Consider the following 27,917-nt stretch of genomic DNA (forward strand, 5'->3'; position numbering starts at 1 on the left):
GACGCATATGCGGATACGTTTGGCTCACGCCCTGCTGAAGCCCTGCCCCCGCCTCCAGGACGCAGATTTCAAAGAGCGCTCAGCGACCTCGGCTGTATTTATTGATACAAGAAAGAGGTTCACTAGAGTCAGGGACTGGGCGGCGAGGGGCCTTCTCCAATTCTAGTTTACAGATGAAGTAACCGAGGTTTACAAAGGGTCTGGAGGCAGGTCTGGGGTCTGAAAGTGGAACGTGATCCTGAGCCAGGCTGGGGAGGTCAAAGAGCCCCGTTGGTCGAGCTCAGCGCCACAGCACGCTGTGCCAGGAAAACTTTATTCTGTGCCTCCTGAGGTAAAGAGAGGTGGAGGTAAGAAAGACCTTCTCTCCCCCGTGTCCCTTTCTACGTCCCCCAGGACCCTTCTCAGGGACCCGGCCTGGCTCACCCTCTCTATCTGACGTTTGAGCTCAGAGATGAGGCGTCCATAGGAGTTAGCCAGAGCCACAGTGTACGCCATCAGGATGCTAGAGGAGGAGGAATGGAAGCAACTCTGAAATGCTCTTCAATTATCTTCAACCTATGGCTCCTTAGAAACCAGGGATGTGGACCCCTAAAACCCTTCCTTCTTCAGACTCAAGGAGTTCAGTACCCCAGCTCACTCCTCCCTCCTTCATATTCAGGAGTCCTCATTCCCGCCCTCTTCCTCCTTTGGACCTAGCAGTCCAGAGCCCCAGCCGCCCTCCTCTCTCAGACCCAGGAGTTCAGGCCCCCAGGCCCCTCCTCACTCGGACACAGGTGGTGGGGCCCCCAGGTCACATACATTCAAACTCACACCTGAAGTTTGGGCTACCTCACCTGGAGAACAGCAGAAGAGGCACAGCAAAAGCCTGGGTTCCCAGGAAGAAGAGAAAGTTCTGGGTGGTCTGAGGGAGGCTGGAAATAGACTCTGGGATTTGGGCCCAGATGGATGGCTGTCCCCGGAATGGACCACACGGCTTAGAAGGCGGGATCCTGAAGTCAGAGACAGGCTGAACTCAAGAAGGGCCAGGAATCTTAACACTGAATGAGGGCAGAGGGAGGGAGAGAGGCAAGAGCCTCTCACACTTACAGGAAGATGCTATAAAGCACGGGAACCGCAGAGACGGCCAGACCCAAAAGAAGGACCAAGGGGAAAAAGAAATTCACTGTGGAGGCCCGGACGGTGCGGGAGGCCGGGGAGCAGGTGGAGAAGAGGGTGAGCTGGTGGGGGAAGGCAAGGAAAAAGGGGATCTGAGACAAAAGAATCCGAGCCTCTCCTTTTCCCCGATCTGGGAGTCTGGGCCCCCTCCTCATTCAGGACCCAGGAGACTACTAAGTCCCCCATCCCTCAGATCTAAAAGTTGAGATAACCTAGACTGCTCCTCCCAGATCCAGAAGTCTGTCCTCCAGTCCCCTCCTTTCTTAGGACCTAGCAGTCTGGGCCCCCAGCATCCTCCTTCCCCAGGATGTAGGAGTCCAGTCCCCAATACCTCCTGCTTCAGACCAAGGGTCCCCATTACCCCTCACCTTCTTCAGGTAGAAAAGCAGCAGGAACTTGGCTGTGTTAAGCAGGGGCAGTAAAGGGCAGAACAAACTGCCCACCCAGACCACCGTCTGTGAGTAGATGAGCCCCAGCACCTCGTCGGGTACCTGGAACTCCTGGGACCCCGCCAGACGACCCAGCGCCCCAGGACAGAGGCCACAGATAAGCCTGAAGGGTGGGGCCGGGCCGAGTCAGGGGCGAGTTGGCACGGAGTTTCCCCGCCTCCACTGCCCCGCCCACCAATCGGAAGGGAGACTGAGACGGGGCGGGACTTTCAAGATTCCACGTGGAGGTGGAGGGGGTGTGTCCAGAGGGCGGGACCTGAGGACCAGTGGGATCCCTGCGGTAGGGGCGGGGTCATAGGGAAGTAACTGCCTAAAATGGTTGGGGGCGTGGTCCATGGACAGGAGAAGGAAAGGGAGCAGAGGAGGCAATAGCAAAAAGGGGCGGGGTCAAAGGAAGAGAATGGCTAGAAGGGGTGGGGCCTGTTCCAGTAGGGGCGGGACCACAGCGAGGGACGGGGCACTCACTTTCGAGGAAACTGGATAAGTAACATGAATGCCAAGCTAGTCAGCAGATCAAAAAGCAGAAGCTTGTACATCTCCTGGCCAACCCGGGTCTCCCAGCACTGAAGAAGGAAGAAAAAGGTCAGAAAGACCTCAGGACCCAGGCACCTGGAGGTTCAAGCGTCCGAGTCTCCATATGGCAAGCCTATGGGATTCCATCAATACTTTTTCTGGGGGCTCTTCTTTTTTCAAGCATTCATATCTCTAGCAGAGTATTCCAGCACCCCTATCTCCTCCTTCCTCCTAAACCAGGAGTCTGGACCCACACAGCCACATCTTTCCATCAGAGACACAGGATTTTGGAGCCCCATATCGTCCCACCTAAGGACTTGGGAGTCCCATCCACCCCCCAACTCACTGGAATCTCGTTGTAATTGTAGCCACAAGTTTTGCACTCTTCAGCCTCAGCGTCGCCCCCACAAGTGATCTGATTCCAGAGAGAGAAGACCAGGACGACCAGGGAGGCGAGGCGTAGAAACACAGTCCTGGCAAGGGGAAGGCGGAGGAAGAGAATCAGCACTGAACCCAGTACCCACCACTTGTCAGTTCCCTCCTCAGTGGAACGCACTCACGATTCCGCACATTTCACAGACAAGAAACTGAGGCTCAGTGACAGAGTCAGGATTTGAATCCAGATCTTCCTAGATCCCATTTCCGCGGATTTCCATGTCTTATTTACCAGAAACAACGTTCCTGAGCCGCCTCCCCCTCCACACCCCGCATCATTCCCAGCCCACCACCCCATGAGGCTGGAACCTGAGCAGGATAAAAATGATCTGGCGGCTCCGAGTGTAGCCCTCCAGTGGGGCAATGAGGGCGAACACGGGCGGCAGCACGAAGTTGACCCCGGAGATGAAGATGGACGGAAGGTAATTCACCACCAGCTGTAACAGTGGCGTCTGCTGGACAAGGGCCGTCCCCTGGGAGGGAGGATGAACCAAGAGGCTCTGGGATCCTGGAGGCAGGAGCCCCAAGTCCGGGGTCAAATATACCCCCCTTCCCTCCCCCCTTGGAAATGTAGTTTCCAAGACCCCAGACCCTCCTCTCCCAAGACCCTCCGCACCTGCAGCTCCACGGTGTACCCCGTAGCCCAGTAGATGCCATAGAAGGCTGTCCCCAGGAGCGCGACCACCAGCAGGTTGAGCAGCACCCGCACCAACCAAACCCTGACGTGCTGGCCCAGGGTCCGAATGGCAGCCTGGCGCCGCACTGCTGCTTCCTCCAGCTCCACCTGAAGCCGGGAGAGATGTCCACTGGGGCTCCATTCCCCGAGGCCCGGGCCCCTCCAGAGCTCTTCCTCAACTTAAACTGACGTAGCCCTCGTTCCACCCTCTGCGGGGCCCTGCGAGAGACCCGGGACCCCTTACGGTCCCGCCCACGGTCACAAGCCCCCTCCTCAGCCAATCCCAGCACGCCAGGCCCCGTGGCTCCGCCCAGCATTCCAAGACCCGCTCCTTGACCCAGCTCTTCTTCACTAATGGCCTGGAGTTCCCGCTCGGCTACTCCCAGTCCCGCTCCTTCATGGCCACGCCCATCGCTTAACTTTGAACCAACGTGCCTTAGGCCCCGCCCCTTTCTTGCTGCTTACTTTTTCCTGCGTCCTTGGACCCCAGGCATCCATCCCTATTATGGCCTCCTCTCAACACTCTCATTCCCCCAACACCCGCCTCCCTTAGGAGGAAGCTCCGCCCAGCGTCTGTCCCGAATCCCCGTCTCTGTGCTAGGCCTGGTGTGATATCCCAGCCTGGTCCAGTCTGGCCCCTGTCCAGCTGTAGACCCCGCCCTGCAAGCGAACCTGCAACTCATACAGGAGGATGCGCTGGCGCAGTCGCACGTGGAAGTCCCCGCAGAGGCCAAAGTCCCAGGCTGAGAACACCCGGTGACTGTAGCTGGTCAGAGTCCCCGACTCGGCCAACAGCGTCTCCTTCAGCCCGGACACTGAGCTGAGAGAGGGGAGACTCGGTGTATGGAAGGACAGCCATGAGCGGGGAGGCGGGGGACACCCCTCTTACGGACAAACAAGGAAAATGAGCCCCAAGACCTTTGGCATTTGGTGAGCTGCCACCTGATGGAGGAGTCAAAGAGGCGGGGACGCACAGTCATTGGAGGCAAAGGCCAGGAGAGATTCACAGATAGACGTGGGGAGCGGATGTCTCAAACAGAAACCTAGGAGCTAGGGACAGAGCTCCGGAGAGAAGGGGGCAGGAACCCAGAGTGAGAGGGACAGAGGCTCTGGGGAGACACAGAGACCCCAAAAGGAGATTCAGAGAAAAAGAGACAAAGGCTCAGTGAGAAAGGAGAAAATAATTCCAGAATGGGGGGGCTGGCGTCAAAGACTCAGAGTGAAGGACAAATATCCAAAGAAGGTGGTCGACGGAGAAAGACCCAGAGAGAGGAGGACAGAGACCCAAGAAGGAGACAGAGACCCAGCGAAGGGCCAGTAAGGAGACTCAAAAGAGGGGAGCAAAAACCCAGGGAGGGGATACAGGACCAGAGACAGGGGCAGAAACAGAAAGAACTGGACAAAGAGACCATGTCCACCCTCACCGCCCTGGCCCTAAGTCCGCGTCATCGCTCAAGACAATAACTACAGAAGACTCCCGCACCTCCTTACTTCCCCCTGTGCCCTCTTAGAATCCATTCCCTGTTCTTGAGCCAGTGGGGCCGCCTTGTGATGCAGATAAGATGGTATGCCCCTGTTTAAAGCCTATTCGACAGCTTCTCCCTGCTCTTAAAGTCCAGGCTTCTTGCTGGCATAACCAGCCAGGGTCTGCCTGCTCTGGCCCCTCCCTACTTCTTGAAGTTCAAATCCTGCCCCTTCTACTCATACTGGCCTTTTATTTCTCAGAACACCCCAAACCTCTTTTCCACCGCAGGGCCTTTGCACTTGCAGTTCCCTCTGCCTGGAATACTGGTGTCCTGGCTGTTCACCTGCCTGGCTCCTTCTCATCTTTCTGGTCTCCATCTATAGGTCCCCTACTTAGAGGAGCCTTCACTGACTACTCCATCTAATGAAGGTCCCCACTCATTATTCCCTATCACAGGGGTTGGCAAACTATAGCACATGGTGCTAATCCAGCCCAACACCTGCATTTGTAAGCTGTGTGTGTGAGAGAGAGTAGTAGCGTTCTAATTCTTGATATGAGTGTGAATGTGCCAAGCTCTACCCTTTTATTTGTATACTTCTTCTGGATGTGTGTGACACTTTTTGAAATGAAAACTAAATCCGAAATTGACCACTTGTTCCCTGCTTGATTCTATCACCCAGTCCAAGCCACCATACTCTCTCACCTGAATTACTGCAATAACCTCCTAAATATTCTACCTGCTCATCCCTTCAACTCCCTCCCTCCCGTTCCTTCTTTCCCTCCTTCTCTTCTTCTCTGTCTCTTCTTCCCCCCTTCTCTCTTCCTCAAACCCATAGAGGGATCCTTTCATAACCTAAATGAGGTCAGGGTGATCTTTTGCTCAAGAACCTGCAATGGCTCCCATCTAAGAAGCCAAAATCTTTACGTTGGCTGAAAAGGCCCTACATGATATGGCCCCATTTTCCATTTCCTACCACTCTCTCCACCTCCTTCCCCTCTCCACTCCATCCCCACCAGCTTCCTGGTGCTCCCTCAAACACACCAGGCTTGCTCCTGCTTTGCTCTGGCTGTACCCTCCGCCTCCTCCAAAGGGCACCTCAGTACACTGGGGAATGCTCTTTTCCCAGGTATTTGCTTGGCTGAACTTCTCACCTTCGCAATGTCTTTGCTTAAATACCATGTTCTCAGTGAGCTTCCTGGACCACCTGTTAATACAGCATCTCTGCCAACCTCCCTTACCCAAAGCCCTTAAGCCCCAAGCAGCTTCGAATGAGCTATGGAATATTGCCTGTAAACACCACCGAGACAAGATTGTTTTGTTTTTGTTTGTCTGTTTTTCCCATCTGTTTTGCCCGCTGCCTTATCCCAACTGCTTAGAACAATGCCTGGCACACAGTAGGTGCTCAATAAATGTCACATGAAAGAATCAGCCCTATTTGTTTCCTATATAGCACTGCTCCCCAGCAAAAAGAAAACAGGCAACGAACGTGCATGCGTGCCTGCTTGTTTAATCTTACGTTTCCCACTCGACTCTAAGCTACAGGAGTGAGAAAAACTTCCCAGCTTGTAGCCCTGGCCTTCAGCAAGTATTTTAAAAGTCGATTTCAACTCAAACGGAGGAAAGGGCCACAGAGCAAGACTCAAGATTCTTGGGGAAGGGGCTTCTATCCCCACCACTCTCTCCACCCCCACCCCATCCAGGGGGTCGGGGTGGGGTGGGGTGTCACTGACCGACGCAGGATGAGCAGGAGGGAGATGAGACCACTGGCAAAGACTGAGCACAGGTAGGTGACTGCCAGGCGAGGGCGGGACGGGTAGAAGCCACAGAAGAGAGGGGACCATTCTAAGTAACCCTGCGGAAGGAAAGGCACAGCAGGGGTCACCGTGGGCCTGGGAGGAGGCGGGGTTCAGGTGCGGGTCACTAAGGGCAGCAGGGCGCAAAGTTGGGGTGAGGGAATCTCCCGGGGAACCAGAGACCTACTTCTCCCGAGAGCAAGTTGAAGAGCTGGGTGGGGAAGGTGACCAGGCCCTGTTGGTAGGGGTTATAGGAGCCACAGGGCGAGGAGGTTTCAGAGCCGGGAGGGCCTGGGGGAGCCCCTTCCAACCAGGTGGGCAGCAGCACCATGCAGGCCGTGAGCACAGAAGCCAGCACGTTGAGAAGGAGCAGGAAGCGCAGCAGGGAGAAGTAGGACTCGGTGCCGGCGCCAAACTGGCCTGCAGGGGGCAGCAGAGGGGGGGGGCTGGCTCATTCCTGAGTGCGGCCCCCAGTCCCTCCCACCCATCCCGGCCCGGGGACTCCAGACCCCAGCCCCTCCGCCTTCAGCCCAGGGGTCCGGGCCCCCAGCCCCTCCTCCCTCAGACCCAGGGGTCTAAGCCTGCAGCCCCTCCTCCTTCAGACCCAGGGGTCCAGGTCCCCAGCCCCCTCCTCCCTCAGACCCCACCCCCAGGATCCCGGCCCCAACCCCACCGCACCCCCGATCTTCTTCAGGGTCCATCCCCAGGGCTGCAGGGTGAGCAAGCCTTCTCTCGTCTTCTCCTTGGATCTCTGAAGCAGCTGGGCCCATTGGGCTGCTCTAGATCCGGAGCCATAGGCCACTTGGTCCCTGGCGTGGCGCTGCCTGGTGGGGGGAAACAGAGTCAGAGACAGAAAATGAAGGGCTTAGTAGCCCTAAGCTGGGAACCTAAATGGAGAAACAACGCAACAGTAGAAAGAGAAATAAACTGGTCTATTCATAACATAGAATACTCTGTAGCAATACAAAAGAAATAAACCTAATGCTACGCAGAAGGACACAAAAGAATAAAGATTGCATGATTCTGTTTACACAAACTCCAGAACAAGCACAGTCAGACGTTGCTCTCGAGGGATGCACATACAGGTGGCCAGGCTATTAGAAAAACTAGAAAGCAATTTCACATTCAGCAAAGGGGCTACCTTTGGGGGAGAAAGGGGGCCTCAGAGGAGGGGCAGGTGGGGTGCGGCCTTGTTGTGTCCCTTGCCCTGGCTGGAGTTTACCTGGGCTCTCACTCTATAAATATCCTTGGTATCTGTGGGGAATTGGTTCCAGGACTCCCCGCGGATACTAAAATCCGTGGATGCCCAAATCCCTTATATAAAAATGGCCGAGTATTTGCATATAACCTATATACATGGTTGTATGCAATGTAAATGATATGCAAATAGTAGTTATGCTGTATTGTTTTAAAATTTGTATTTTTTATGGTTGTATTAAATTTTTTTCGCTAATATTTTCTACCCCCATTTGGTTGAGTCAGCAGATGCGGAACCTGTACATACGGAGGGCAGATTGTACTCTTTTTTAAATCTATGCGTAGTGTTTCATGCACTTATCTACAGGCAAATATTCTGACAAAGTAAGAAGGAGAAAAAAAGGAAGAAGAAATCGAGGGACGGAGGGAGAAAGGAAGCCCGGGCCAGATTCAGGGGCTGCCGGAGCTGCCACCCAGGGCCCCACTCTCAGAAGGGCCTGGCGCCGGGTTTGAGGCTCTGCTGTTGCCATCTTCAAGTGCACAATCGGTTCTGAACAAGGGCACCCGTACTTTCATTTTTCACTGGGCCCACAAAGTACGTGGAGGGGGAGAGGAAAGAAAGCAGTAAAAAAGAGAGGTTTGAAGAGGAGGAGGCAGAGATAAAGGCATAAAGCAGAAAGGAAAAAAAAATAACAACAGATTTCAAACACACTTAGGAACAGTGAGAGGCACAGACAGGCTTGGAGGGAGAGGAGAGAGAGTCCCGGAGCCACAGAAAGACAGGACTCACTTGGAGTGAGAGATTTAGGGACAGCGACAGAGGAAAAAAGAAACTAAGAGAGGCAGCTCTGAGAGAGGACGGCGGGAGAAGCAGACGGAGCGCGAGGCCTGGGAGAGAAGGGCCAGAGGGAGGCCAGGTCCTCACCGGTGCGCCCGTCTGGCCTGCATAGGCCAGGGCAGTTCCCGGGGAGAGCGAGGTTCCTGCAGCTCCTTTTGGGCGGCTTCTGTGAAGGCCTGCACGCTCCTTCCTCCATCCTCCTCCTCGTCCAGCGCCCCCCAAGGCAGCACCCCAGGGCCTCGGTACCGAAGGGTAGCTGCACTGGGGAGCTCATTGAGAACAGAGGACAGCGATGGGCCTGGCAGGAAGGCAGAGGGCTGGGAACCCCCAGGAATCCAGCCCCCAGCCCCCAGCCCCTCCTCCCTCAAAACAGGAGTCTCAGCCTCCCCACCGCCCCCCCCCCCAGCCCTTCTTCTATCAGACCCAGGAGTAAAGAATCCCCAGCCTCTACTTCCCCTGGACCCAGGAATCCAGACCCCTAGACCCCCTCCCCAAGGACCCAAGTGTGGACCCTCGAGGCCCCTCCTACACCAGGGCAGAAGAGTCCAGGGTTCAACTTCCTTTTCTCTCTTCTTGAGGAGTTTGGGAACCCAGCCCCTCCCATTCCTGAGACAGCCAGGCCCTAGCCCCCCGCCCTCCCCTCCTCTAAGACTGGAGCCTGGTTCTCCCAGCTCCTAGTTCCCTTCTCCCGTAAACTCAGCAAACAAAACCCTGCCCCCTTCAGCCCTCAGACGCAGGCCTCCCCTCTCCTCCCCAGGGCTTCCAGGCAGCCTGACGGTTGGATGGGTCTGAACTGCCCCCGGCCCCCCCACCTCCTCTGCCGCCCCGGGGGGCTGGCCACCCCCCAGAGGAGTCCCAGGCTTCCCAGGTCGGGTTTTCTTCCATGGCCCCAGGCGCGGCTTTGTCTCCAATGGCCGCCTGGGCAGGGCCTGTCCCCAGGTAAGGGAGGGGCCTGGGGCAGGTCTGTACCTGGCCACGAGGTGGCCTGGAGAGACTAAGGTGCAGGTCCCATAAATTGTCAGGGCGGTTGCCGCAAAAGGTCTCCTGGGAACTGGAGTCCAGGTGGTGTCCTGAGCCGGGGTGGCTCCTGGGCTGGGGCAGGAGCACATCCCACTGGGACTCGGTGGCCTGAGTGCCTCTCACCGGCTTATCCCCCACAGATACACAGACACAGGTGTCCTTGTGCAACACTTTATTGGGAAAGATTTGCACATTCTGACCTGTCTTTGTGCAACACTTTATTGGGAAAGATTTGCACATTCTGACCTGTCTTAGGTAGGCCAAGGGATGACAGAGGGTGGTGACAGGAACACTGGGGCCCTGAGGTGGCTCAGACGGGAGCTGACAACGGCAGTGCCAACGGCAGTCCCCAGGCCTGCTCATCTGCACCTCAGTTTCCCCTTTATGAAATGGGAGGGTTATGTTCCCTTCCCAGTCTGAAATCCTGGTTTGATGAGCTAAAAGTAGAGTGAAATACACAAGAAAGAGGTTCCTGACTTTGAGCTGTGGATCCAAAGAAAGGGAATTTGCCCAAGAAACCACATTGTCCACCAGTCCCGCTGCTTTGGGCCAGTGCAGTGCTCTCTGGATACCCGGAAGCTGGAGCAGGGACAGGGCGAGACTCCTGTCTGGACAATACCTTGATTTTATAGGAGGGAAAGTGGCCGCCAGAGGTCCCAGGGCACAGGGCCAGGAGGCAGGAGAAGTCTGGGGAGGTCGCGCCCCCAGCTAGGCTTCACTGGGAGGCAGGGTATTTAGCTGAGGAAAAGGGAATCCTCTCTGGGACCCAGCCAGATTAAGGGCTCTTTCTGGGAAAGGAGATAGCAGCCTGGTTCACAGAATTCCCAGGCAAAAGCTTGGTGGCTAGAAAAGCTGGCAGAGGGAGCATGGTGGCAGCTTACTCCTCCCGGAGCTTTTCTGGGGCAAGGCTGGTGGCCTGGGATGCTGTCTTCCGCCGGCTGGGGCTGCCCCCGCCCAAAGCCAGCCCCAGCCCCAGGGCCACCAGAGCCAGGAGGTGGATGCAGTAGTAGATGGAGGCCCAGTACCGAAGAGTGTCACCCATGGACAGGAGCACAAAGCCCATGCACATGTAGTCATAGGCGCGCATCTTCAGGAACCAGTGCACCCAGTCCCAGGCCTTCTGGCCCCCAGGGCTCAGCCGCCCCCGCAGTGCTGACTCCAACCGGCCCTCTGCGGCCAGGCACAGCGGGATGGTCAGGAAGCTCAGGTAGTAGCCCGGGTGCAGGCCGTGCCAGTAGGCGCTCAGCAGCATGGTCCAGGCGCTCCTGGGAGAGGGGGCTGGGAATCAGGGTCCTGGAGTCCAAGTCCCCACCGCCCCCAGCCCCTCCTCCCTTGGACCCAGGGGTCCTCCTTCCTAGCTCCAGAAAGCAAAGGAGGCTACGGGCCTCTGTTTCCTTCAGGGATCCAGCAGCTCCAAGCTCCCATCCAGACCCCAGCAATCCTAACCAGTGCCCTCTGCTTTAAAGATCTAACATTTTGGCCAGGCGCGGTGGCGTGCACCTGTAGTCTCGGCTGCTCAGGAGGCTGAGGCGGGAGGATCGCTTGAACCCAGGAGTTTGAGGTTGCTGAGAGCTAAGCTGACACCACTGCACTCTAGCCTGGGTGACAGAGTGACACTCTGTCTCAGGAAAGAAAAAAAAGAGATCTAACATTTTATGTTCCATTGCCTCAGGATCAAGAGGTCCAATTCCTTAGCCCTGTGGTTCTCAAAGTATGGTCCCGGGTCTGGCCTCAGCATCACCTGAAGACTTGTGGGAACTATGAATTCTTGGTCCCCACTTCAACCCTGGGGGTAGGGCCCAGAGGAAACCGTCCATGTAACAGTCCTCCAGGTGATTCTGCAGCACGCTAATGTTTGAGAACCACTGGCCTGGCCTGCGAAGATCCAGAAAGTCCCTGGTGTGTGGTCCTGCCTTATTCTGGGGCCCAGGGGTTGTTACTCTCCCCTCAAGGCCCAGAGCCATCTTTCCTCACTCTTGAGGAACCAGAAAGCCAATGGTCACTGCCTCTCTCAGGAAACCAGGAGTCCTCAGCTGCCCAGCCCTCTATATAACCCAGGTCCCGCCTTCCTTTGAGAACTCAGGATTTTGGAAGCCCCTCTGCCTTCCTTCCTCAGGACCCAGGAGTCTCTATGCCTCCTTTTCAGGAACCCAGTTCACCCCCTCCCACCACCACTTTCCCTCAGGACCCAAGAACCCCAGTTCCTGGCCTCTTCTTCCTTTAGGGATCCAGGAGCACAATTCCTGACTCACGCAGACTCGGAAATCTCCAGCCACAGTCCTCGCCTCCTTTGTGGACTCAGGTTTGGTCCCCTCCCCTTACAGACCCAGAAATCTAATTCTTTAGCCCTTGAAGAGTCACAGACTCAGGCTCTGACCCTTCTTCCATAAAGGACACAGAAATCATTCTCCAACTGTGTATCTATCAGCGGCTTTGCCATGGACTGTGACTTTAGGGGTTTCTTTCCTATCTGTGGGCACTGACTTGTCCCTCTGGCACACTTGGGTGCTTCAAGTACAAAATTAACCCAATGATAGAATAATGTTGACTGCCCCATCTGTGGGGTGTAAGGTAAACAGAAAGGGTGAATCCTGTGCATCCTAGGATGTTTACAATCATCCCTGGACTCCACCCACTAGGTGCCAGTAGCACCTCCCATTCATGACAAAAAATGTCTCTAGGCATTGCCACATGTCCCCTGGGGGTGCAGCACAAATGCCCCTAAGTTGACAACCCCTGGTCTAAGCACTGGGGTGCCCTGGGCTTTGACCGACCCTCAACCCCGGAGCTTTAAGTATCACCTATACCAAATGCAGCTCAAGTGTCCACTTCTAACACCAACCTTTCCTGTAAGTGCCAGAAGCATGTAACTAACTGCCTATCCAATAACCCCAGCTGGAAATCTAATAGTCATCTCAAAGTTAATGAAGCCAAACCCAAGTCTCGCTTCCTCATCCTACCCCCTCCCTAAACTTACTCCTACTGGGTCTTCTCCTTCTCAGGAGATGGCTCTTCCATGCCCTCAGTCACCGACACCCACGCCAAGGAATCAAGTGTCATTTCTTCTTTCTCATGCCCCACATCCAGTCCACACCAAGCCCTGACTCTTTCTTTCAAATTCGTCTATTTCTGGGCCACGGTTCCCTACTTCAGAACTCCATCATCTCTCACCTGGACAGCCCCAAGGCCTCCAAATTTGTCTCCCAGGTTTACCTCCTGTTCCCCTTCTCACCTCTGTTCCATTCTCCGGAGTGGATCCACAAGGCCAGAGTGGATCTTTAAATCATAAATCAGGTCACGAACCCAGGTGAGTAAGTCTAGAGCCGCCACCATAAACTCTTCATTATAAAGACATCTTAGGACGTATCCTGAGTTCATCTGGTGCCTCGGGAAAGTCTGAGTGACACTCAGTAAGTTACTTAACCTCTCTGAGGCTCAGTCTCCTCACTTTCGACACCGGGATGGTAAGAGTCCCTACTTCTGAAGGTGGTAAAGATAACCATGTCTGATACAGAGTCTCCACTCAAGAAATAAGAATGAAAAATAATAAAAGCCAATATATAGCAAGCACTCTTCTATCAGGCCTCACACTATGTACTTTCCACACTTTACCTTGTTTAATCCTCCTATGTAACTATGAAACAGGTAATAAATAGCATTATCTCCATTTAACAGTTGAGGAAGCCAAGAGGTAAAGTAACTCCTCGAGGTTTCCCAGTAACCTACAAGACCAAGATTCCAGAAAGTATGGCTACTGAGTCCATGAGGCTGACTTTACAGAAGTAAAAACTGAGGCCGAGAGGGAAACGATTTACCCCCACATAATGTCTCCAACTGGGGGCCAGGCAAAAATAGGCTCAATAAACTACAGCTCCCATGAGCCTCAGGGGCAGGGGCTCAGCCAGGGAAGCTACAGGCTGCCCCTGAGGGCTGCTGGGAGTTGGAGTTCTAGGATGTCCTCCAAGGCAGGGCAGAGAGCACTCACCTCAGGACATAGGAACGGAAAGGTGCATTCTTATAGATGTACTGCGCCAGCCACCACTGCACTGTCATGTTCCAGTACCGCATGCCATCCCGCACCCGCACGCAGAAGTCTGTGCTGTAGCAGTCGATGTTGCGGATGGTCTCATAGTCGTACTCCAGGGAAGCCGCCTTCTCCGGACTGGGGGGGGTGGAGGATGAGGGTGGGGGACAGACATGCAGCTCAGCCCGGCCCTGTCCCCATGCCTGCTACTGTCCCAGCCCCGGATGCTAAGCAGGGGATTCTGGCCAGGCAACGGTGCTCTGGCTGTCAGACTTGCTAGGCAACAGGGGAAGGTAACCCAGAGGGAGCCCTTGGAGGAAAGTGGGTGAGTCAGGGAGCACAGTTCACCAACAATGGGGTTCTCCTTCTCTTGGTAATGGGGCCTGCCACAGCCACAAAAAGCTTTGAGGGACAATGCTTGCTAAGCTATGAGTCCTTTAGCAACCAAGCTCAGAGTATTCAGAGAAACCTCCAAGGATGGTCCCTTCGAAATTGTTGGATACTGAAGTTGCTAGGGAAGTATCATCCCTAACAACAAGGTGGGTCATGGTTGCTAGGGAGATGTTCTAGGCCGAAATAAGGTCTCAATGATCTCTGTTGCTAGGGAAAAGGCACTCCTTAGCAATAAGGCCTACGATGTTTAGACAGGTTTCCAGAAAGGGCCTTTTTTCCTGGTCCCTGTGATTGTTGGAGAAGTGTCACCTCTAGCAATGCAGTGGCTCCCAGGTCATGAGTGCCAGTAGCCCCAGCAGTGGGGAACGTCCCTGGCCCACACAAACCTTTGGTGGCCTCTGATGATAGAAGGGAAACCATCCTTTAGAGAGTGGGGGCAGCTAGATTTAGAAAAGCCTTCAATTCCTGCTTGACTTTTCAGCAGACGTCCTCTCTCTAGCAGCTGGAGGTCAGCCCATGGTTACTAGGGCAGTGGTGATAAACTTACATGGGGGTGTCATGATCCCCACAACAAAATGGCAGTTTGTGACTGCTAGGGGATGGCACAACCCCAGCAAGTAGTTCATAATTCACACCAAAGGGCTGCTCCTCCAGCCCCAGCCCCAGGTGGAAGGCTGAGTATGGTCACCAGGAACAGAGGGGCAGTCCATTCCCAGTTGCTAGGGCTCCCAGCTCTGTATCAGCAACAGAGTAGAGTCCATAGTTACTAGCTGTGTGACTACCTAGCACTAAAGGTGCTTGGGCGGGGGCGGAAATTACTGGCAACAGAGCCAATCCACAGTTGCCAGGGGGAAGTTCAGCTTCCTTAGCAACAGTAGCAAGTTACCTACAGTTGCTAGGCATGGTGTCCCCCCTGCTAGAGGACAGCACAGTCAGAGATGCTATTTCCTTGGAAAAATGGGGCAACTGAGGGCTGCTACATGATGACATCTCATCGGGGTGCTGTTTCCATAGCAACAAAGAGTAAAGACTTCTGGTAAGAAGGGGACCAATGACTGTTGCTAGAGACCTGGGTTCCCTAGCAAAGAGGGGTGGTTCAGTTGCTAGGGAACTGTGTCCCTAGCAACAGAGGGTGACCCACCACTACCAAAGGATGGCATCCTGAGCAACCAGGAACAATTAGGCTCTTGGGGTGACACTTCCACGACAACAGAGGGGCTGCATGTGGTTGCTAGGATACCACCTTCCTTTTCCTGGGGATGGAGTGCAATTCACCATACTGAAGGGTGACAAGCGCTAGCAACAGGGGTACTGTTTCCTTACAGACAGGGGAAGGCAGGCCGTGGTTACCAAGGAGCAAGGCTCCAAGGCTCTGTTAACAACAGGTGGTGGCCCTGCCCCCGTTCTCCCGCTCTCCTCCCTGCTAGGGGCAGAGCCAGCCCTTGGTGGTGGGGCCAGCTGGGTCTTGGGAAGCCTCCCTCCCGCCGCCTGACCTGCTGGGGGGTGGGCATTGGAGGGTGGGGCCGCCCCCGGCCCGGGCTTTGGCGGCCACGGGGTAGGCCCCAAAGCCGGCGGCAATGCAGCCGCACTCTGCGGCAATCCATGCCACGTAGAAGCGCATGCGGAAGGCGAAGAAGACGGGGATCATGTAGAAGAGGCGGGCGGGCAGCGGGCGGGCGTAGAAGGCGTCCTCGCGCACGGCCTCCAGCGGGAAGAGGTGGGAGGACAGCAGGAACAGCAGGCCGAAGAGCGGGGCCGGCCAGGCGCGCCGCAGCAGGGGCCGCAGGCTGGGCACCGCCCCGGGGAAGGGCTGCTCCAGCCAGTCCAGGTACGTGCGGTAGCGGAAGAACGGGCCTGTGGGGGCGGGGAGGCAGGGTAGGAGATCAGACACGGCAGGTGGGCAGAGCTCAAGCCTGGAGGAGGAGGAGGGGAGGGCCAGAAACGGGGGTGGGACGACTAAGAGGGGAGGGGACAGAGATCCAGAGCGATGGGGACTCGGAACCAGAGATAGGGGAGGACAAGGGACTTGGAGAGAAAGAGTCGGACAGAAAATTAGGTAGAGAGGGACAAAGAAAATGAGGAAGACTAAGACAGACAGATGGGGACAGGCAGACAAGACCCACAGAGGTGAAGGTGACCTCGATGTAAACAAGTCACGGAAAGTAGAGCAGTGCTTCTGCAGAGAGAGTGGGTGAGAAGAACCAGAGGGTGGCAGGGCCTGCAGGCGCTGAGGAGGACTTGGGGTTTTGTTCCAAGTGCACCAGGAAGCCACTTGTAGGCTTCTCCAACAGGGCAGTGCTAGGTATCATGTACCTTTTCACATGTCCTTCTGGCTCCTGAGTGGGGCCTGGACTGGAGAGGGACGAAAATGGAAAAGAGGAGACAGATAAGATGTTGGCCTGGCCTGGGGCGGAGCAGTGGCACTGACAGAGGGATTGGTGCTAAAACCCTTGTATGTTCACAAAAGACCACATGTTGTATGATTCCATCTATAAGAAATGTCCAAAACGGAAAAATCTACAGAGACAGACAGTCAATTAGTGGTTTCCAGGGATGGATGGAGGTTTGGGGGACTATGGTTGTGGGGTTTCTTTTTGGGGTGATGAAATTGTTATGCAAACAGCTACGTAGTGGTGATGGTTGCACAACTCTGTGGAAATACTACAAACCAGTGAGTCCTGTGATTTAAGTGGATGACTATGTAAATTAGAGCTCCCTAAAGCTATTATGAAAAAGAAAACCCGAGCAGGGCGTGGTGGCACATGCCTGTAGTCCCAGCTGCTCAGGAGGCTGAGGAGAGATGATTGCTTGAGCCCAGGAATTCAGGAGCAGTTTGGGCAGCACAGTGAGACCCCATTTCAAATACAATCAAGAAAAAAAGAAACAAAAAAGAAAACGAAAACTTTCTATAAGGTAAACGTTAATGAAAAATATTGTCTTAAACTAAAAGCGGATCCTAAGCTATATTTGTTCTCTGGACAGCAAAAACATCAGGTTTACATAGGCCTGTCTCCTTGATCTCTTGTATGTGCTCCCAGTAAGCTACAGGGAGAAAAAAATCATTTAGGCTGAGAACAGTCGCCCTCTACGCCACCCTGAAGCTCTGGTCCAGCAAGAGGGTCAGATGTAGACCCAGACATAGACACTCACCCTCGGGGCAGCAGATGGGAGGTAGCAGGGCAGGGTAGAAACACAGAACAGGCACGAAACTCAGGGCAGAGGGGGGACAGAGGGCGACAGAGACATGGAGAGGCAGAGCTGGTGGGGCAGGCCCACTCACCTGTCATGATTCCCACATAACAGTAGCTGTAGCTGAGCGTCTCCATCAAGGAGGGAACGTCGGGCAGCAGTCCCAGGGTGGGCCCCTTGCTGAAGCCTGAAGCCATTTCCTTCCTCTGGGCCAGGTGTAGGTCCTGCACTTCACTGGCCAGGCTCACCAGCTGGGAGGAAGGGGGTGGGGGGACGATCAGTCAGACCCTGGGCTCTTCCTCACACCCATCTCCCTTAAGCTGCCACCCTCCGCATCCAAGATGCTGGGCGCCTGCAGCTCTGAGCCGTGTGTCATGCCTCTAGCTGGTGGGTGCTCCCCAGGGCTCAGTCCTGGGCCCTACTCTCCTTGCCCCGTTCCATTCTTACGTGTTCTCATGTAGCCTCATAGCTTTAGATTCTGTCCCATGCTGATGACTCCCAAACTCTACCCCAGCCTGGACCTCTCCTCCAGCCCAGGCCTATTGCCATTCATACTTGGATGTCTCCGGGCACCTTAAATTTAACACATCCAAAATGGAACACAATAGTATCCACTCCCCAAAGTGCATCTTCTTCTAGTTTCTCCCCTCAAAGAAAAGGCCATCACCATCCAATTAATTGCTCAGGCCAAAAACTCCCTCACTCCCCAAATCCAATCCCCTTTCTTTAGTCTGTTCCCTTCTTTCCACCTCCACTACGGGCTCTGAGTGTGTCTACCTGCCCCTCTGGGTCTACTCTCTACTCTTTCCCATCCAGACCCCAGGCTGCCCTGTCTTCCAGCTTCTGGCCGGGTTCAGTCAATAGAGAGCCCTAGCTGGGGATGGAGGAAGGCAGGAGAGTGAGGGCAGGGTTTTTATTCCCTTGTGAGATAGCCCTGGGCCGGCCATCACCCTTGACAGCTTGTTTCGCGGTGGCTGGCTCTACACAGCCCTTTTTCCTTCCGGGTTCCTCTTTTCTTCCCCCCAGACCCAGGGTTGCTAACGGCTCCCCTGCTGCTGCTGGTCCAGAGTTCTTGCACTAACCCTTCTTGATACTCTACATCCTGCTCACACTGTGGTAAACAAACGCGTGTTGAATCATCCTAAATGTGGCGCTTCCCGTTGGAACTCTGACCCACCTGTATCAAGCTGCCACCATTTGTCACCTGGTCTTGGATAAAGGGATCCACCTCATCCCACCTTGCCCTGTTCTGCTTCAGTTCTCCTCAGTATCCAGACTGAATATTTTAAAGCATGTAAAACTGATCCCATCACCTCTTTTGGCAACAAACCCAGAAAAACCTCTCTTCCAGTGAATCTTGGTCCCCCACAGGAGGGAGTCCAAACTTTTCCCTGTGGCCGGCCAGGCCAGTGTGGTTTGGGCCCTTTGCTCTCTGCAGAAAGCCCATGTGGCTGGCGCGGCCTGTGGAACTCAGCCTGCTCCCTTCCACACGTGCTAGTGCCTACATCCCTGAAATGTTCTTGCTCTAACCTGTCCCTCAGCCAACCTACTCCTGCCACCCTTGGGTTGAGAACACAGAGTGCTGGAGAGGCCTGGCTCACTGCCTCGCACCACTGCTCTATTCCCTGAGGAGTCGCTGGAGCCCAGCACACAGTAGGAATTCATGACTTTGTGGCTCTGGGGAGGGGCCTGGGAGTCTGTTTACACCCATCTTCCCAGGTGATTAGGAGCCAGATGTAGGTGTCCTACTTTTGTGCCCTTAACCAAGTACCTTATCCCCAGAGCTGGTTTTCCTTCTTTGCAAAACGGCTGGCTACAGAGACACAAGGAGAGCATGTTGGTAAAGCACCCAGCTCAGCCTCGGGCACACTGCAAGCTTATATTACTTGGGCTATTTCTTCCCCCCAGAAAGAAATAACAGGTGAGCACCTGCCCAGGGGCAAGTGAGTAGTGAACCCTATTCCCAGGACAGGGGGAGAGGTGAAGTTCCACCCCCAGGGTGTATGGGAGATAAAACTCTACCTCCCCCCATGGGAGTGCCTGGGAGGAAGAGGTGAAGTAGGGGCGGTTAACTGGTCCACAGGGAGGCTGGAGGGGAGTAGCGAGCCCCAAGTCTGACCTTCAGTGTCAGCAGCAGCTGGACGGCATTGGTGAAGGGCGTGGGAGTGGGCAGGCCCAGCAGGCTGAGGGCTCGGAAGAACAGGAGATAGGAGAAGGTCCAGGCTAGAGCCAGGGCGTGGCAGGAGCTGGGCAAAGGCAAGAGGCACGCTGTGCTGGAAGCAGAGGCCTCGGGCCCTGGCCTCCCCCTTCCCCAGAGCCCAGCCACAAATCCTCCCCCACCTCTCCCCTTCAGAGACAGAAATGGGAGGGCACAGAGAGGACTGAAGTGTGGGAGGTAGGGACTGAAGAGTATGACTGAAACAGCGAAGAGGCAAAGCCACATAGAAACACATGGCAACAGAGAAGAGAAGCGATGAGGAGGGTTAAGAGAAGCTTCATGGTAATAATCCTTCAATCCTCCACTTTTTTTTTTTCAAGATGCAAAGCTCAAGATGAGAGTGAGGGATATGAATGAATATGAATGGTGGCAGGGCCAGCAGACAAGTACCATCCTCCTCTCTCCATAACACGGACGTAGGGGACTGGGACAAACATGCAGAGACAAGATGCAGAACAAGGCAGGGGAGGAAGGAAAACAGATGACACAAATGACACAGAGAAACAAACTGATAAACCAGAGACTCCCGGAGACTGAAGCAGAAGCTGAAAAAGACCCAAAGAGGAAAGAGGTTGCTTCCTCCTTTCCCCCTTACTCGCCCTCTCCTCCCTCCACCATGTCCTCACCAGGGCTGGGCCTGAATGAGGGCCCAAGTCCCCAGGATGGTGACCAGGGAATGCAAAGTGTGGGGGCCACAGGTGAACAAGGTGAGCCCCAGGCCCACAGCTGCTGCCCCCCATCTCTTCAGCCCAGGTCCTGTAGGAAGAAGGGACAGCATAAGCCTGGAATCTTCCAGAGGGTCCCCCGCCCACGCTCCCACCCCCTTATTTTCCACTGGGGAGGGAAACTGACTCACCGGCCTTCTTAAAGAGGAAGCCGATGGGGATGGAGATAAGAAGAACCACTAGATATGTCCATTCTTCAGGCGACATGGTCTGGGGGAGGGGCAGAGGTGCGTAGTGAGAACCCAGGAATCCGGGCCTCCTGCCTCCTCCCCCTTTGGGGATTCAGGATCGCAGCCCCCCTAGACTCCAGGTTTTGAGGATTCTGTAGTCCCTAGGAATCCGGACCTCCAGTCCCTTCCTCCTTCCAGAACAGAGGAATCCATTCGTAGTTCCTCTCCTTCGAGAACCCAGGCCTCCAGCCCTCCTCTCCTTTGAGAACCCAGGAAACCAGATCTCCCAGCCCCCAGGCCCGCTCCTTTGCGAACGGAGAAATCAAAGCTACTCCCCCGACCCCCGTTGAGGACCAAAATATCAACACACCCCTTCTCTGAAAAAGCAGAAACAAGCCCCCTCCTGGACCCTTCCTCTCTGGGAGCCCAGGAATCTAGGTCTCCCAGCTCTCTCCTCTTCGAGGATCCAGGAACCTAGACCCCCTCTTTTGATCCCCTTGCCCCTTCCTCTTTGAGAACCAGATATCCTGACCCCCAAGCCCTCCTTCGAGAGCACTCAGAGGAGCTCGGGCCTCCAGCCTCTCCCTCTTTCGGAGCTCCAAGACCCCTCTCTTACTTAGAACCCAGACAGCAAACTCCCACCCTTGTCTTCTCAGGACCCTTCCCCAGCCCCAGCCCGGCAGCGCGCACCGCAGCGCGGATCCGATGCCGCCCCCGGCAAAGCCACAGGCGGTTACGCCACTCTGAGATCGGCCGGCCGCGCTGCCGGGGCCATCTCCGCACCTGTCAGCCCTCCACCCGCAGCGACCGGCTACTGACCCCGCCTCGTCACCCGGGCGCCCCCACCCCGGCCCACCTGAGCCGCCCGCCCGACAGCAGGCGGCCGAGCAGTCCCAGCCCGCGGGCCGCCGCGGCTCCGACCACGCCTCCCCCGCCCAGCACGACCCCGCGCCGCCTGCTCTTTCGTGGGGCCGGCCGGGCCGCGCTGATCGGGCCGGGAAGGCGGCCGCTGGTAGGCTCCGGGCCGGGCAGGGAAGGAGCCCCGGAGTGGGCGCCGGAGAGCACGAGTCGGCGCCTGGACAGGAGCCGGGATCTACCCAACCCGGGCTCCGAGCCGCGAGTACGTGAGGGGGCGGAGCTTCGGGCTCGGAAGGAGGCGGGGCCAGAAGCTTTGCGCCAGGAGGGGAACTGCACGGGCCCGGGAGAGGAGGCGGGGCCTGAAGCTGAGCGTTCGGGATGAGGCGGGACCTCCGTTCGGGTTCCTTCGGGCACAATCGGGAGCCTGCGCTCACAGTTTGGAGGCGGGGCCACACTCTTCGGTTTACTTCGGAGATAGTCGAGTACTTAAGGTCACTGTTCGGATGTGGGCGGGGCCACAAGCTTCGGTTGCCTTCGGAGGTAGTCGGCTATGAATGACGCTTGTATGATAGACAAAGCCATCAGCTTCTCCCGATTCTGAGCCTCCTTTCGGGGGGCGGGAGGGAGGCGGGGCCACAGACTTAGGCTACGCGAAGGAGGTGGTGATCAGGCACGATCACCAAGGGGCGGGGCGAAGGCAGCCTGACCCGAAGGAGGCGGGCCAGGGGCGGGCCGCGTGGGCCTAGGGGGCGGGGCCAGGTAATGGGCCTCACGATCTCCAGTTCAGGAGCAGAAGCGGCGCAGGTAGGCGCGCTATGGCGGGCGGGGCCGAGGTGTCCCACTGCGGGGGCGTGGGGGAGGAGGTGCTACGGCCCCGCGGGGGCGGATCCCAGACTTCCCGCCTCGCTGAGGTGGCTGGATGACGAAGTCGACGCTGGGGGTCGGCATGTCGCGGGGTGGAGGAAGCTGCGCGTGGCGCGCTACGTAGCGGGTGGCTCCGCCTCGACTGCGAGTTGGTGTTTACGAGGTGCCTGGCTGGTTCTGTCGGAGGACGGTGGGACGTTCTGAAGGGAGGCAGGGACGCAGACTGAGCGCTCCCAAGTAGGGTGAGCCCACCTCAGCGGAGAACAGACGGCAGGTGCCCAGAGGGCTGGGTCTCCGGCTTGGGGTCCGGTCGTAGGGCGGGAACTCCCGACGGGGGCGCGCTGCCGACCGGAGGGGTGGGGCCATAGGCTGCGGGATTGCCAGGAGCCGATGATTCCCGAACGCCGAGCCGCGTGCGCCCGGGAGGGGCAGGGATTCGGACTCGGCTGGCCGAGAACGCCCGAACGTCGAACCGCCTGCACTCCGGAGGGGCGGGGCTTCGTACTGTGGGATTCTCTCTCAGAACTAGAAGGCCCGAACGCTGAACCTCGGTGGTTTGGGAAGGGGAGGAGCCAAGCTCCTAGTATCCCGAAGAGGGTGTGGCTGGGCAGCGCCTTGGCCTCCAGAACTCCCGACCTTTGGCGGGAACACCCGAAGCTAGACGACCGCTGTGCGACAGGGCGGCGCCAAAATGGACCTTTTTAAGGGGGCATGGCGCCGCGCTTGCGGAGGTTTCTTTCTGACCCTCGTAAAGCGATGGCAGGTAGGGCAGTGTTGGTACAGAGTGGGATGCCAGCCGCGGAGTTCCAGTGGCCGAACGGGGCCCGGTGGCTCCGCCAGGGGCGGGACCCGGTTTCCCGCGGCCCCGGGCCTGGTGGCATCGTCCGGGGGCGGAGCTTGTTGTTCAGGGGGCGGGGCTTCCCCGGGACCCCGAAGACGGTGGGAGCGCTCGGGGCCGCCGGCTGTGTGCAGTTGTTTCGGTGACCGCTTTGCCCCCTGGTTCCCTCAGGAGGATGCTGGTGGTGGAGGTGGCGAACGGCCGCTCCCTGGTGTGGGGGGCCGAGGCGGTGCAGGCTCTTCGGGAGCGCCTGGGAGTGGGGGGCCGCACGGTGGGCGCCCTGCCCCGCGGGCCCCGCCAGAACTCGCGCCTGGGCCTCCCGCTGCTGCTGATGCCCGAAGAGGCGCGGCTTCTGGCCGAGATCGGTGCCGTGACTCTGGTCAGCGCCCCGCGCCCGGATCCCCGCCACCACAGCCTGGTAAGGCGACGGGTGAGATCAAACTCCTGGGTCCTGTGGGGGCAGGGGGCCTGGGACTCCACGTGCCCGAGGTGGGAGGGGTCAAGGACTCAGGATTCCTGATTTCCTAGGGAACCATAAGCTTGGGTCCTGAGGTTCCAGCTGAATTTACTTCTCAGGCTCTGGCATCCTTCAAGCGCCAGCAAGAGCAGAGCTTCCAGGAGCAAAGTGCCTTGGCAGCTGAGGCCCGTGAGACCCGTCGTCAGGAGCTCCTGGAGAAGATTACGGAGGGCCAGGCTGCCAAGAAGCAGAAGCTAGAACAGGGTTCAGGGACCAGTGGGAGCCAGGAGGCCGGTGGGAACCAAGCTGCCGAAGAGAGTGAGACCAGTGATGGCCAGACTTCTGGAGAGCAGGAGGAAGCAGGTGAGGGTGGGAGTTGGAGTCCAGGGACTAGGGGAAGGAGGGAAGAGATCTTTTGGGAATTTTGGTGGAAATCTAGGGCCTGGGTGTTCCAGGGGGTGGGAAGACCTTCTTACCCTTTGGATTTACCAAACTCTTGTCTGCACCTCCCTTAGCCCCCTCTTCTTCCCAACCGGGATCTTCAAATGGGGTGACCCCCTTGCCCAGATCTGCTCTACTTGTCCAGCTGGCCACTGCCAGGCCTCGACCTGTCAAGGCTAGGCCCCTGGACTGGCGTGTCCAGTCCAAAGACTGGCCCCATGCTGGCCGCCCTGCTCACGAGCTGCGCTACAGCATCTACAGAGACCTGTGGGAGCGAGGCTTCTTCCTCAGTGCGGCTGGCAAGTTCGGGGGTGATTTCTTGGTCTATCCTGGTGAGTTTGCATTGGGGACCACTGGTTGCTGTGCCTTTGCTCACAAACCCAACATACTCTGCATTTTTTTTTTTTTTTTTTTTTTGGTGTCACTTTCTCTTAGCCTCTGAGATCCACAGAAGGACAGGAAACATTTGGGAGCCCCTGAGCTCATTTGGAGGGCAGTTTAGTAACTTTTACTAAACACTTCCTTTGATCCAGAAGATTCACTTAGAAATAGTTAGACATGTGTACAAAACATGCAGGAATATTCATTGCAGAATTTCCACAGTGTTGAAATAGAAAAATTGGGAAACAGCCAAAATAATTCTTAATACATGAATAGGTAAACACAGCAGTTAGATGTCAGAGAAACATAGCATTAGTTATCAGAGATCGATGTAGGTCCATGTATGTTTATGAAAAATATGACCAAAGGGGGAAAAAAGAACAGGTGTTGGACAATGTATATAGTAAGAAGTAAATTATATTTTTGTATGGATATGCAGATACATACATATTTATTAAAAAATAGCCTTCAAAACTGTGGCAATAGTGAAAGAATATGAGAAGATGCAAATTAATACAGCCATTACGAAAAATGGCTATGGAGGTTCCTCAAAAAATTAAAAATAGGCTAGGTGTAGTGTGGCTCACACCTGTAATCCCAGCACTTTGGGAGGCCAAGGTGGGAGGATCGCTTGAGGCCAGGAGTTTGAGACCAACCTCAGCAACATAGACCCTATCTCTACAAGAAATAAAAAAAATTAGCTGGGTGTGGTAGTGCAGGCCTGTAGTCCCAGCTACTCAAGAGGCTGAGGCAGAAGGATCACTTCAGCCCAGGAATTTGGAGTCTGTGGTAAGCTGTGATCATGCCACTACACTCCAGCCTGGGTGATGGAGTGAGACTCTGTCTGGGAAAAAAAAAATTAAACATAGAGCTACCATATGATCTAGCAATCCCACTTCTGGGTATATATATCCAAAGGAAATGAAATCAGTGTTTTGAAGAGATACCTGAACTTTCACATTAATTACAGCATTAATCACAATAGCCAAGATATGGAATCAATCTAAGTGTCCATACTGTCTTCCATAGTGGGTGTACTAATTTTTATATCTTTTCCTATTCTTTCCTTAGAACCACAATTCACAGTTTTTAAGGCTAATTAAATATGTGGTATTTGCATGTTCATATAAAAATATTTACTTCTTACTGTATATGTTTTCTACCACCTGTTCTTTTTTTCCCCCTTGATCATATTTTAATGGATAAATGGGTAAAGAAAATGTGGTACATATACACAGTGGAATACTTTCAACCTTAAAGAAGGAAATACTATCATTTGCAGTGACATAGATGATCCTGGAAGACGTTGTATAATATTAAGTGAAATACGCCAGGGATGGAAAGACAAATACCACATGATCTAACTTATATGTGGAATCTAAAAGAGTCAAACTCATAGAAGCAGAGAGTAGAATGATGAATACCAGGGGCTGGGGCTTGGAGGGAGAATTGAGTTGTTGATCAAAAGATACAAAATTTTCGTTAGATAGGAAGAATAAGTTTAAGAGATCTGTTGTATAACATGGTGACTAGAGTTAATAACATATTTATACTTGAAAATTGCTAAGAGAGTAAATTTTAAGAGGTCTCATCACAAAAAGTATGTGAGGTAATACATGTGTTAATTGGCTTGATTTAGCTATTCTGCGATGATACTTTTGTTTTTTGTTTTTTTGTTTTTTTTTTAAAACAGAGTCTTGCTCTGTTGCCCAGGCTAGAGTGCCGTGGTGTTAGCCTAGCTCATAGCAATCTCAAACTCCTGGGCTCAAGCCATCCTCCTGCCTCAGCCTCCCTAGTAGCTGAGACTACAGGCACGTGCCACCACACCTAGCTAATTTTTTCTAATTTTAGTTGCCCAGGTAATTTTTTTTTTCTATAGTAGAGACGGGGTCTTGCTCTTGCTTAGGCTGATCTCGAACTCCTGACCTCAAGTGATCCTCCTGCCTAGGCCTCCCAGAATGCTGGGATTACAGGCGTGAGCCACTTCGCCTGGCCATGATACACATTTTAAAACATGTTGTACATGATAAATATTTACACAATGTTTATTTGCCAGTTTAAAAAAATGTTTAAAAAGAGAATGAAAAGAACTTTAAATAAAATGGAGTACTAAGTAGATTCAGAGAATCCTGTCAAGCAAGTAGAAAAAGGACGTACACTAGCCCAGTACAGTGGTTATTACCTTTGGGAGGGAATTTTCATTAGGAATTGGTAAAAGAGGACTTTTGTTGCATCAGATAATTTTTGGATTGTACTAGGAGTGTTACTAAAAGGTTAAAAAAATTGATACAAAATTACTCTTCTTGTTCCCCCTAAATGCCAAAAGACAGAACCACCTAATAAGTAGGCAGATCTTAGGTATGCACTAGGGACTCTCTCCTAAATCTTATATAGATGAGCCAAAGAGCCTCGGTCTATTTAACCTCAGGAAGATTTAGAAACATTGGAGAGATTCAAACCTTTGCCCTTTTAGATTTACGTGACCCGTTACTTAATCTTCTCTGTGGTGCTCTACTCTGGTTCCCACGCTACTTCATCAGATTCATCTAATCCTGGGGCAAACTACAGCCCCAGGTCAAATCTGGCCCACCCACCAACTGGTTTTGTAACTGAAGTTTTATTGCAATACAGCCCTGCCCATTGGTTTACGTATAGCTGGGGCTGCATACTACAGTGGCAGAGTTGAGTATTTGCAACATGGCCCACAAAACTGAAAATTTATTATCTGGCCCTTTTTGGCAAAAAATTCTTTGATCCTTCATTCCATCTATTTATTGCTCTATCCTATTGTAAAATCTGTTCTTATTTCTTTTAGTCCGTTAGTTCTCAGCGGATATTTTACATGATATCCTTTTGAGTTCCTCATGGCTTTGAGTGATTTTGTGATCTTGGTTCTTAGGCCACGGCAATGACATATTCTGTTATTTATTTGCTTCTAAAATAAGATTATGCTGAACATGTGTGAAACCTTGCTCCCCTCCCACCTTTCCCCCCTCAATGTGTCATTTAATCTAAGTAGCATGGCATTCAGTCTTATGGATGTACCATAAAGTTAACCAGTCTGTGGTTTTGTTGTTTCCATTTGTTTGCAATTACAAATGATAACAAAGCGAGCATCTTTATAGGTGTATTTCAGTGCCAGTGTACTAGAAGTAGAATAGCTGGATCCAAGGATATCTGTTTTAAAGTATCCATAGCGATTGCTAAAATGACTCACGTCTCCTAGTGGAAGTTCCAACGCCTTCCAGCCCTCTGCCAATGGGAACTGCTACAGTGCCTCTCTCCCTCACTCAGGTGACCCGCTCCGCTTCCATGCCCACTACATTGCTCAGTGCTGGGCTCCTGAGGACCCGATCCCACTCCAGGACCTGGTCTCTGCTGGCCGCCTTGGAACCAGCGTCAGAAAGACGTTGCTCCTCTGTTCTCCACAGCCTGATGGTAAGGTGGCCTACACCTCCCTGCAGTGGGCCAGCCTGCAGTGAACTCCAGAGACCTAGGGGGATGTGGCTGTGTCTGCAACAAGAGTCCTTCTAGATGTTCCCAAGCTCATCTCCGCGTGGGAGGCTAGAACACCCTCCTACCTCTTTGTACGGTTAGTTTTTGATTCCAGGTTTTTGAACACTACATCCTTTTTATGTTCCTCCCTGTTTCAGAGCATTTACTGGCTTTGTTGTTTTTGTAGTTACCTATTTCCACACTGTGATCTTCTTGAGAGTGAGGACTGGGTTTGATTCATCGCTGTTTTCTACAGGGCTTAGGTCCCAGGAGGTTTCAATAAACTTGTTGAATAAATGTCGACTGTGTGATTTAAATCCTT

General features: G+C 54.3%; 3 protein-coding genes across 11 annotated transcripts; 1 reads left to right on the forward strand and 2 right to left on the reverse strand.

Annotated features, from left to right (window-relative positions):
* Nucleotides 1-79: 79 nt before the first annotated feature.
* Nucleotides 80-9,473, reverse strand: TMC4 (transmembrane channel like 4). Of its 3 annotated transcripts, none has more exons than XM_045532721.1 (15): nt 9,335-9,472; nt 8,610-8,820; nt 7,166-7,311; nt 6,675-6,907; nt 6,425-6,546; nt 3,901-4,048; nt 3,169-3,336; nt 2,862-3,025; nt 2,464-2,590; nt 2,070-2,167; nt 1,524-1,707; nt 1,087-1,217; nt 834-989; nt 424-502; nt 80-326 (listed from the first exon to the last, which is right to left on the reverse strand). In XM_045532721.1, exons 1-15 carry the CDS (start codon nt 9,405-9,407, stop codon nt 258-260), a joined length of 2,109 nt encoding a protein of 702 aa, XP_045388677.1. In that variant the 5' UTR covers nt 9,408-9,472; the 3' UTR covers nt 80-257. The 3 variants fall into 3 exon arrangements, 2 of the variants coding, with proteins under 2 accessions (XP_045388677.1, XP_045388680.1); XR_006730183.1 differs by having other exon boundaries at nt 306-326; nt 834-1,006; nt 9,335-9,473; XM_045532724.1 differs by lacking the exons at nt 1,087-1,217; nt 1,524-1,707.
* A 226-nt stretch (nt 9,474-9,699) lies between these two features.
* Nucleotides 9,700-21,605, reverse strand: MBOAT7 (membrane bound O-acyltransferase domain containing 7). Of its 3 annotated transcripts, none has more exons than XM_045532728.1 (8): nt 21,118-21,605; nt 20,223-20,301; nt 19,993-20,122; nt 19,268-19,394; nt 17,240-17,399; nt 15,453-15,813; nt 13,528-13,704; nt 9,700-10,807 (listed from the first exon to the last, which is right to left on the reverse strand). In XM_045532728.1, the coding sequence occupies exons 2-8, from the start codon at nt 20,296-20,298 to the stop codon at nt 10,420-10,422; spliced, it is 1,419 nt and encodes a 472-aa protein (XP_045388684.1). In that variant the 5' UTR covers nt 20,299-20,301; nt 21,118-21,605; the 3' UTR covers nt 9,700-10,419. The 3 variants fall into 3 exon arrangements, with proteins under 3 accessions (XP_045388684.1, XP_045388683.1, XP_045388685.1); XM_045532727.1 differs by having other exon boundaries at nt 21,081-21,371; XM_045532729.1 differs by lacking the exons at nt 19,268-19,394; nt 20,223-20,301; nt 21,118-21,605 and having other exon boundaries at nt 19,993-20,106.
* On the forward strand, nt 15,700-27,896 carry TSEN34 (tRNA splicing endonuclease subunit 34). 5 transcript variants are annotated; one of them, XM_045532739.1, is made up of 5 exons: nt 15,700-15,787; nt 22,993-23,239; nt 23,398-23,641; nt 23,794-24,051; nt 27,395-27,896. In XM_045532739.1, the coding sequence occupies exons 2-5, from the start codon at nt 22,997-22,999 to the stop codon at nt 27,580-27,582; spliced, it is 933 nt and encodes a 310-aa protein (XP_045388695.1). In that variant the 5' UTR covers nt 15,700-15,787; nt 22,993-22,996; the 3' UTR covers nt 27,583-27,896. The 5 variants fall into 5 exon arrangements, with proteins under 5 accessions (XP_045388695.1, XP_045388694.1, XP_045388693.1 ...); XM_045532738.1 differs by lacking the exon at nt 15,700-15,787 and adding an exon at nt 21,856-21,923; XM_045532737.1 differs by lacking the exon at nt 15,700-15,787 and adding an exon at nt 22,023-22,257.
* The last annotated feature ends 21 nt before the right edge of the window (nt 27,897-27,917 follow it).

The sequence above is a fragment of the Lemur catta genome, chromosome 19 (assembly GCF_020740605.2).
Source record: "Lemur catta isolate mLemCat1 chromosome 19, mLemCat1.pri, whole genome shotgun sequence".
Lineage (NCBI taxonomy): Eukaryota > Metazoa > Chordata > Mammalia > Primates > Lemuridae > Lemur > Lemur catta.